Genomic DNA, 10,996 nt, shown 5'->3' on the forward strand with positions numbered 1-10,996 from the left:
AATAGTATGATTTTGTTTGTTGCAATAAAAATAGTGACGAGAAGACTGATCAGTTTGCTGCCCATTGGAACTATGACCACGACCACGACTTCTACCCGAATAAGAATTACCTCGTCCTCTGTTAGCTGTAAAAGCTAAACTTTCAAGGATCAACTTTGGGAGTAGTTACCAATCGTTGAAGACGAGAGAAGGTTTCATTTAGGGAAGGTACCTTTTCATCAGTAAGAAGTTGGCCTTTGACAGCCTGATAGTCAGGATGAAGTCCTGCTAGAAACTTCACAACATAAACTCAGCACATTGGAGTTCTAACTTCTTCAAATTAGTAGTAAGTGGTTGATGAACCTGGAGTTCCTCAATAATTCCCTTACAGGTGATGAAATACTTAGTAAGTGACTTATCACCTTGCTTGAAGTTGAACATCTTCTCATAGAGATCATAGGTTCGGCATATTTTCTTGTCTTGAGAAAAGGTCTCTTTCAAATCATCCCAACCTCCCTTTGCTGTAGTATGAAACATAACGTTTGCTGCGATGGTAGGTTCCATGCTATTCGACAACCAGATCTTTAGAACAGAATTTTCATGCATCCATTCGTCATAGGCAGCAATTATATTGGGTTCCTTGGAATCAACAGGTGGAGGATCAGAGATGAGATATTTCATCTTACCTTTTGCATGGATGTAGACCTGAATAGCTTGGGCCCACAACAAGTAATTAGACAGCATTAAATTTGATATTGGTAATCTGAATGTGAATATTTTTGGCCGGAGCCTTGGGATTAGCCATCATGCAAATTGGTAAATAGGTATCAAAGGTCACATGTACCACAGTAGAAAAATAGATAAAAACCAAGCAGACTAGCCGGCAGCAGCAGTGATACTCAAACCGAGACTTGTATCTTCAAGATTTGAGAATGTATAGTACCAGGATGTGAATACTCCTGAAAGGCAGATCGTAGTCTCCTCTAGGAATGGAGAATCCAGTCCCAAAATATTGGGATAAGCAGATCAGCAAATAAAATATAAAGGTCTAGAAAAATTCCAGAAAACAGAGTATCCCAGAAGGCAGTAGGTGACCTTAGATTGTTCTCAAACTTGAATTGAGTCTGGTATAGGTGAAGAGGAACTGATTCTTCAAGATTGATGCAAATCAGCAGGTGTAGTAACAAATAATTGAAGAACCCCAAATTGCAGAGAAAAAAAATATCCAGAAGTAGAAACCGCAGACCCGAATGCTTGTAGTAAACCATTGAAGTAGAAGAGTCTTCAACACTTCATGGGCAGTAGTAGAAGACCCTAGTTGAATTGTTATATCATTACAAACTAGGGTATAATGCAACAGATAAGCAGCATAGCTGTTGCAACCAGTAGTTGATGAAAAGCCTTAAATAACAATCGAAATAGCAATAGAAGTGATATCAATTAATGGTACTCAAGCTCTGACACACTATCTAACATTATCAATGTTTGAATACCAATAACCACAGAGAGGAAAGAGAGAGAGAAGTCAAGACTACTAAGAACGAGAGAAAATCGAGAGATACCCGCCCCCCCCCCCCCCCAACTACCAATTGTATTTATCTAACCAAAAGATTACAAAAGTAGGACTCCAATCTCAGACTCCAACTAGGAATCTTAGAGTCCTAGGAATAAACACCAAAGTAGAAACTTAACTAACCATGAAAGCTAGCTCTAACTAGGAAAGCTAATAGGAACAAATCGATCTACTACGACCACTGAGATGAAGAAATTTTCATTCCCTTCCACATGAGTTGTATACAGATATCGATAGGAAAGACATGTGTTGCTACGAAAATATTCCATCCCCCTATTGAATAAAGAGACTGCACTGAATGCCTTCACCGTGAATGGTTAGGCTATTCTATATATAGATATATATATATATATATATCGAGGAAAGGTTTGGTACACGGTCGTGTAAACTGTGTATGAAACTTTTCCCCCCCTTTACTTTTTGCTTTTCCCCAAAATCCCCTTACTTTTCATTCACAATTTTCTCTCTCTCCTCTATTCATCTCTCTCGCCTCTATTCACCTCCTCTCTGCAACTGCTTGCGGGAAATTCATAACTTTGATTCTCTTTGTTCTTAAATTTTTAGGGTATGAAGTAAACATTTATCAAATATATTCTCCTGTTAAATCAACAACTGATTACTCACAATAAAGAACACTATGTATTGTTGCAGCTCAGGCCATTTAGGTATAATCAATTTCTCCCCTTCCCTAGGTTTTCTAGGGTTCGAGTGAGCGATTTTCATCATCGTCATCAAAAGGGCAGGGAGAGAATCGAACTGGAAAGTTTTTAATGGCGAAGAAAAGGAAGTCTGATGCGACTTGTCTGGACGAGGTCGATCGAATGATGTACACCACTTTCTGCAGCGCTGCAAATTCACTGTCGCAGCTTTACACCCAGGCTATGAATCAGCAGAAGCTCGTCTTCCAATCTGGAGAACGCCATGCCCTGGATAAACTTTACCAATGGATCTTGAGACAACAAGAGGAAGGATCGAGAGTGATGACAACTGATATACTAGCTTACCTCCAGAATGAGCTTGACTATGGTGGAGAGGAACCCCCAATGTCCCCCAGATTGCATTCCCAAAATCAACATTCCCTGCCCACAACGCATGTCATGAATGGCATCCAAGTTTCTTCTGGTTCTTTTGGGCCAGCAACTGTTGGGCAGGGTCCACATTCGGGGCAGTCTGGTAGTCAAGGGAAGAATTTAGTTTTCTCGAATGCTCTTTCAAGTCCTGTTCGCCATAGTCTTCAGCATTATCATTTGGCTCAAGGAGGCTACCATCCAAACAGTATGATGCCCACTGGAATGGGACTAGCAGTTGCAGAGAGGAGGTGAATAGAGATGAGAGAGATGAATAGAGGAGAGAGAGAAAATTGTGAATGAAAAGGAAGCGGATTTTGGGGAAAAGCAAAAAGTAAAGGGGGGGAAAAGTTTTGTACATGGTTTACACGACTGTGTACGAAACCTTTCCCCATAAATATATATATATATATATATATTATGGATTACAAAGATCTCATGTGATATAGAATTGGGATTCTATTCCCACGTTAAGGTAACCTATACAAATAGAAACTCTGAGTTATGGTAGGATTCTACAAGGAAACCACGGGCAGATTGGGTACTGAATATCTAGTTTCCATATTGGAAAGGGAGACTAGATATTCAGTTGATACACCCCCTCAAGCGAAAGAATTGAGACTTCGAATTTTCAAATTGTCATGTAACCATTGAAAATGAGCAGTGGAGAGACCGTTGGTGAAGATGGCAGCGAGTTGATCCTTAGTAAAGAAGAACTAGACTAGGAGCTCACGCTTAGCAACCTTGTCACGCACAAAATGAAAGTCAATCTCCTTATGTTTTGTGCATGCATGAAAAATGGGATTGGCGGACAGGTACGGAGCTCCAATATTGTCGCACCAAATGATAGGCGGTTGAGAGAAAGAGACACCCAGTTCACCAAAGAGAGACTGGGGCCAAGTAAGTTCAGCACAAGCGTCGATTATGGCCTTGTACTCTGAATCGGAAGCCACTGTCTTTTGTTTCTTTGAGGTCCAAGAGATGAGGTTGGAACAAAGAAAGATTGTACAACTACCTGTGGACTTACAATCATCACTATTACCAGCCCAATCTGCATCCGAAAAAGCCTTTAGGGTGAGATTGGTGCTGCGTTGGAGAAAAAGACCATGAGAGGAAGTATGCTTGAGATAGCGCAAAATTTGCTTGATCAGTGACCAATGAGTGTCTATTGGATTTTGCATAAACTGATAGGCTTTGTTAACTGAGTAAGCCACATCAGGATGAGTGAGTGTCACATATTGAAGAGCACCCACAGTGGATCTATATTGTGTAGGATCGGCCAAGGGAACACCCCTTTGCGAGGAGAGACTGGGCGTGGTGGAAATGGGCATGAGGATGGCCTTGCATTCTGTCATCCCTGCATGGTGAAGTAGATCTTTGATATATCGAGCCTGAGATAGAAGCAAGCCATGGGGATGAGCAATCGGCTCCACACCTAAAAAGAAGCTCAAGGGCCCAAGATCTTTAATGGAAAACTGAATCGCTAGGCGTTGGAGAAGAGACTGTACTTGGTCCACCTAATTCCTGGTGACAAGGATGTCATCAACATAAACAAGGACAAAAGTAGTGATGCTGCCTTGCTTGAAGATAAATAAAGAGGGGTGGGTTTGGGATGCCCAAAAATCAGAGTCAATCAAGAATTGAGAAAGTCGATGAAACCAAGCTCGAGGGGCTTGTTTTAGGCCATACAATGATTTGTAAAGACGGCAAACATGGTGGGGACGTGTAGAATCCTCAAAACCAGGAGGCTGTGACATGTAGACTAACTCATTTAGAATGCCATGAAGGAAGGCATTGTGAGAATCCAGTTGGCGAACGGACCAGCCCTAGGAGGCTGCCAAGGAAAGAACGGTACGGATGGTAGTTAGTTTGACTACAGGACTAAAAGTATCTGTATAGTCCAGCCCTTGTTGTTGATGAAAACCCTTAGCGACAAGGCGAGCTTTGTACCGCTCTAAAGAACCATCAGCCTTGCGTTTGATACGATAGATCCACTTACAACCTACAAGGTTCATGTGAGGTGTGGAAGGAACTAAAGACCACATATTGTTACGTAGAAGGGCATTAAACTTATCTACAATAGCACTGCGCCATTCTGGAGACCTGTTAGCCTGCGTAAAACAAGAAGGTTTAGTAGTGGGGGGAGGGGAGGTGATGGAGAGATGAGCTTGGGAAGGTTTGGGACGTAGGGTCATAGGGTGGGAGCGTGCAGGAGGGGAGGATGGGGTGGAGGTTGTGGGTGGTGAGGGGTTGCGGTAGAGGTCAAGGACAAGGTGGGTTTTGGGTGGTAGAGAGGACGATGGAGAAGCGATGGGGGAGGTGGCAAGGATTGGAGAAGGTGGGGAGGAAGGTAGTGGGGGAGATGTATGGGAAGGGGGAGGGGAGAGGGAGGAGAGGACACAGGTGCTATAGTGGGTTGGGTAAGGGAAGGAGGAGGGGGAGGGGTGGGAGGTTGGTAAACAATGTTGGGAGCAATGGCCATGGGGAAGGAGGAGAGATGGGAGAGGGGAAGGGAAGCGACCGTGATTGAAAAGGAAACCTAGATTCATCAAAGCGAACATGACGAGAGATATAGATTCGATTGCTGGTCATGTCCATGCACAAATACGCAATGTGACTGGGACTATATCCTAGGAAGACACAGAGAGAGGAGCAAAAGTCCATTTTATGGGCATTATAAGGGCAAAGGAGAGGGAAACAAAGGCATCCAAAGACACTAAAATGAATAGTCTAGAGCACGATGGTGCACAAGTTGGTAAGGGGAAACCATATCGGTAATGGGGGAGGGCATCCGGTTGATCAAGTAGACCGCACTTTCAAAAGCATAGTCCCAATAGAGGTGGGAACATGTCCATCAGCAAGAAGGGTAAGCCTAGTTTCAACTATATGTCTGTGACGACGCTTAACAGAGCCTTGCTGCTCATGGGTATGAGGGCATGAAAGGCGGTGTTGGATGCCCACCGAAGCAAAAAAGGTAGGTAAAGTGCAAAATTCCCCACCCTAGTTCGTTTGAATGGACTTTAATTTGCGACAAAATTGGCATTCAGCCATGGCAAGAAATTTGTGAAAAGTGGGAAAAACATCAGATTTACAGGGTAGGGGATAGAACCAAATAAACTTGGTAAAATCATCAACAAAAATAATAAAATATTTATTACCTTTAGAAGAAAGGGTTGGGGAGGGGCCCCATACATCACTAAAAATTAGACCAAGAGGGAAAAGGCTACGAGAAGAAGTAGCCTTAAGAGATAACATATTGGCTTTGCCAAGTTGACAGGCCGAACATAAATTAGTAGATTTGTTTGTAGAGTAGGGTAGGGTAGAAGATTGCAACATGTGATTGAGGACACAGGCACGGGGATGACCAAGGCAACAGTGCCATCCATCATAAGAAGTTCGTTAGTGAGTTGAGCAGAAGGAGTAGCGGAGTGAGAGAGGGAGTAAAGGCCAGCATTACTCGGACTGGACAGCAGGATACTCTTGGTCTTCTAGTCCTTCACAAAGAAATGAGATGCATGAAATTCAAAGAATACATTATTTTCAGATGCAAACTGTTGAACTGAAAGGATAGATTTAGTAATAGACGACATGAGACAATAAAAAAGGTTGAAGAGGGGAAGAAATAGAGACCATGCCAGTGTGTGTAATGGGAAGACCCTTACCGTTCCCAACCTGTAGCTGATTGGTACCTGTATATGGTTCAAAGGTGGAGAGAGCTTGGATATCAGGAGTCACGTGGTGCGTTGCACCTATATCAAGGTACCATGTAGAGGTTGATGTAGAGGCGGGGTTAGGTTGGTAGGGATACGGGAAAGGGTGCTGGGTAAGATAGGCAGTCGGTGGTGGAGTAGGGAGGAGAGGTGGATATTGGTTGTGAGAGGGGGTAGGGTGTTGGTGTTTATAGAAGTAGGTTGGTGCCATATGGTTAGTGCGATGACAAATGGTGCAATAGAGATTGCCCTGCTGATAACCACGGCCACCACGACTGCCACCACGGCCCCAACGACCACGAGGTGCACCGCAGGCCTGGGTAGAATACCCTGTAGAGGGGCGGTGGTGCTACCCTGTTGAGCAAGATTGACAGAAGGAGAAGCCGTGGATATAAGGGATTCAGCCAGAGAGAGTTTGGCAATGGTGGTTGCATTGAGGAACTCATAACTCCGTAGCAGGCTGTGCAGTTCGGTGTACGAGATTGGTTTTGGCACCATGCATTAGTGAAGGAACCAGTGGCTTAAAATCCGACCGCAAGCGGAATATATGTATATTGAAATCAGTAGTGGAAAGAGGAGAACCAGTCACCGCAAGTTCATCGAAAATTCCTTTGGCACGATGGAGAAACTGAGTAACCAAATCGTCAGGTTTGTGAATCAATTCTTGTAGAGCAATATGCAAAGACAGAAGACGGGTGGTGGAAGCAAAGCTGAAGTTTTCATGCAAAGTTTCCCTGATTTCCTTGCTGGTGGCTTTACCAATAACCAGGCCAATGGCATCGGCATCGAGAGAAGAAATAAGAAGGCTCATGAGAGAGGTGTCTTGTTGGTCCCAAGCTTTAGCATGAGTAGGATCCATTGGATGAGGGATCGAGCCAGTGAAGAAGCCGAATAGTTTTTGGCCCTTCAAATAGGGGACAAGTTGAACTCTCCAGTAGAGGTAATTTTTGGTGGATAGTTTGATGGAAAGAAAGTGATGGGCGGTGGGAAGATTATTCGAGGTGAATGTGGAGGTTATCCATGGGAGAGGATTAACCACTTTGGTGGAAAGGGTATCGTCATTACCAGGCATGGTGACTGCTCGTTGGAGCCTAAAGAGAAAAAAAAAAAATTAGAGCTCAGTGGAGCGTGAAGGTGCTCTGTATACCATATTGAATAAAGAGGCTGCACAGAATGCCTTAACCGTGAATGGTTAGGCTATTGTATATATATATATTATGGATTACAAAGATCTCATGTGATATAGAATTGGGATTCTATTCTCATGTTAAGGTAACTAATAGGTCAAGAGACCACTCTTTGCGAGAACGACCTAAGGCAAGTGCGAGGGACGAGCTGAGGTCACAAAGACCAGGCACGGGTTGATGAGCTCACCAAGAGGGAGCATGCCCGAACGACATGCATCGCAGGATGTGGTACGAGAGCACAACTCATGCCATCAATAGAGGTTGCTATATCGTCACCTAAATAACAAATGACAACGACCTGGCCTAAGCCAGTAAAGGGGCGACCTCAACACTTTGCCTAAATAACCCCAGGCTTGCCATGAGCCAGCATGGCCCAAGATTATCGCCCATGTTGTGCCTAATTAGGCGCGAGGGAAGTTATGGGATAAACATTATCCCCTAAATCACTCCTAAACACTCCCACTCCACTTCGAGAATCTAGCTTTCCTTTTGGGGCACGATTCTGCCCATGATCCACCATAAATGAGGGAGGTAACACCCTTCTACGATGATCTGAATTTCTTGATTCTCATCCGTTACAAGGATTCTGACTTAACCATCGGAGTGGAATCGCCGGCACAGCCCGGTCCTCTCTACTAATCTCCCTTTTGTAGGCACAGGACGCTTTGATACAGTTTCTTGACGCAACAGATTGGTGCCGTCTGTGGGAAAGACAATCGCAAAATCTTCAGAACTCTATCAGCCAACCAAAGATCATGGCAGGTAAACAGAACGTGGTTCCCAATAACCTTGAGGTCCCTTAGGTGGTAAAAAACCCAGCAGTACGCCGGGTGGCGAGAAACACCCAGGGAGGAGGACAAGCTGGGAAGCAGACCCTACGTCGAACGACTGCAGCACCAATCGGATCCGAACTGCAGATGGTCGCAGTGAACATGGCAGTGTCCCAGCCATCGACCGTGAGAGCGGCTGGGCCAAGTATAGCTCCCGAAGGGGGGTAGGCCAGCCAAAGTCCAAGGGCTCTACCACCCCCACCTCCATTGCTGGAGGGACCATGAATCTAGACGCACCGACAACAGTGGGTCAGATACATGACCTGCAGCGACAAGTCCTACAGCAGAACGAGTTCCTCATAGAGGTGTTTAGGGGGTTACAGGCAGTAAGGGGGGCTAACCTCACATCTGCCGTGGTACCAATCTTGCCCCCAACCTCGGTTCTCCCCAAGCTGGTGCGAGAAGACGTGAGGCCCCCACGAGAAGAAGCGAGAGGGGCCAAAAGCAGGGTTGGGTCATCTCACCCATCCTGAAGGAATCCACCCCCACTAGTAATCGTTCACACTGGGAACCTGCCCACGAGGAACGAACCTTCTCGCATGGCAGAGCAATCAACGTCAACCAACTGGGGGACCCATGATAGAACTAAACGCAACCACTCCAAAAATTCAGACGCTCGAACTGAGCGAGCCAGCTAATAAAGATCGATCAGATAAGACCTCCAGCACAACTTAAATGTGCACCGTGCGAGTGCTGAGCCCGCAGCCAACCAGGTCATCGAGAGTAAGCTTGATCATAAGCTCAGAGAAATAAACACCAAGTTGGAGGCCCTGGAGAAGGGTAACATCCCCGAAGAAAATTTCAGGCCCGGCCAGCACCCCTTTACGGCCGAGATCATGAGAGCTGAGCTTCCTTGAGGCTTTAAGCCTCCCACTCTCGAGGCTTATGATGGGAAGGGTGACCCCAATGATCACATCATCTATTTCAATACGATGATGACAATCTACGACGGGTCTGACGTTGTATCATATCGCTCTTTCTCCACCTCCTTGAAAGGACCAGCTACGCTCTGATTCGCCAAGCTGAAGCCCAACTCCATCAAAAATTTTATGGAGTTGGCCAAGGTGTTCGTGAGCCGTTCCAGAGTAGCGTCAAGCAGAAGAAGACCACTGCCAACCTGGTGGCGGTAAAATAATGACTTGATGAGTCCACAAGGGACTACATCATGAGCTTCAACGGGGAGGCTTTAGAGATCAAGGTCCTAGACAATGCCATGGCCTTCAATGCCCTGCACAACGAGGTAACCAACCATGACCTGGTGAAGTCGCTCGCCCTTGATTCGGTCACCACTATGCCCCAGCTGCTAGATCGCTGTTACCAGTATGCCAACATGTTTGATATCATGAAGGCATGAAAGACAACTGATCCCAAAGCCCCAGAGAAGAAAGAACGAGCGAAAAGGAGAAGAAGGAAGCTAAGAAGCCGAGGTCAGACAGGTACTTAGACCAAGACCAAAGCCCAGATTATACGCCCCTCAACACTAGCAGGACTAAGATCCTGATGGAGGTGTATGATCGAGGTCTGCTACAGTGGCCCATGCCAATGTTCTCTAGGCCTGAAGACAGAAAAAAGAAGAAATACTGCAAATCCACCGAGTCGTCGGCCACGACATAGAGGACTACAGACAGTTGAAGAGGGAGATCGAGGACGTGATCCAGAAAGGCCATCTGAGGCGCTATGTCAAGGAAGATGGAAAAGATACCTCCAGAGGCCGTGAAGCCACAAGGAGCGACCCTAAGAGGGATGATTGAGATTATCGAGAAGATCGATAGGAAGACCGCAGAGAAGCTAGGAGGACTGACACCGAGGCCAATACCTTCTACGGCACCAGCCATACTCACCATCCCAGAAGGACTCGGGGTAGGAGTCGTCTCAAAAAGCTAAGGTGAAGGCGTGGTTCGTTGTGGTGGCAGAAATGCCTAAGAAGAAAGCGTGAACCGAACCAATGATCTCATTCTTGGATGAAGACATGGAGGGGCTAAGCTGGCCACATGACAATGCTGTCATGGTTCAGGCAGTCATAGCCAACTGACCCATGCACAGGATCTTGGTGGACACCGGGGCGTCAGTCGACATGCTGTCATATGATGCCTACTTATAGTTCGGGTTCGAGCTGGGCACATTGAAGCCCGAGACCGCGCCATTGTACGGGTTCTCTGGAGCACCCGCCCCGATCGAGGGGTCGGTGGAACTCCTGATGACAGTGGGGACTACCCCCTGAAAAAAACCATAAAGGTAAACTTTATGGTAGTTCGGGTCGCGACTGCCTACAATGTTATTCTCAGTAGGCCAAGTCTGAACGAGTTGGGAGTCATGGTCTCCACCAAGCACCTGAAAGTCAAGTTCTCCACCCCTGACGGCATAGGGGAATGTTGAACTGAGCAAAAAAAAGCACAAGAATGCCACGCAGCTTTCCTAAAATAGATCAAAGGTAATTGCAAGGGAACAACCTTTGCAATAGAAGTCACACAGATAACCGTGAGGGCGATCAGGGCTATTAGTGAGGCGAGCCAGTCAAACTACTCATTGAGATCATGATTGATGACCAGGACCCTGTGCAGATCATGAAAATTGGGGCCCTGCTAAAGGAGGGGGAGGCAAAAGAGCTCGCGTCATTCTTCCAGAAGAACGCTGATGTGTTTGCCTGGAC

General features: G+C 45.9%; 1 protein-coding gene across 1 annotated transcript; it reads left to right on the forward strand.

The window, feature by feature from the left end:
* The first annotated feature begins 1,493 nt into the window (after positions 1–1,493).
* On the forward strand, positions 1,494–2,874 carry LOC122650739. The gene is made up of 2 exons (XM_043844129.1): positions 1,494–1,503; positions 2,218–2,874. Exon 2 carries the CDS (start codon positions 2,323–2,325, stop codon positions 2,872–2,874), a length of 552 nt encoding a protein of 183 aa, XP_043700064.1. The 5' UTR covers positions 1,494–1,503; positions 2,218–2,322.
* Positions 2,875–10,996: the final 8,122 nt, after the last annotated feature.

This window comes from Telopea speciosissima, chromosome 2 (assembly GCF_018873765.1).
Source record: "Telopea speciosissima isolate NSW1024214 ecotype Mountain lineage chromosome 2, Tspe_v1, whole genome shotgun sequence".
NCBI lineage: Eukaryota > Viridiplantae > Streptophyta > Magnoliopsida > Proteales > Proteaceae > Telopea > Telopea speciosissima.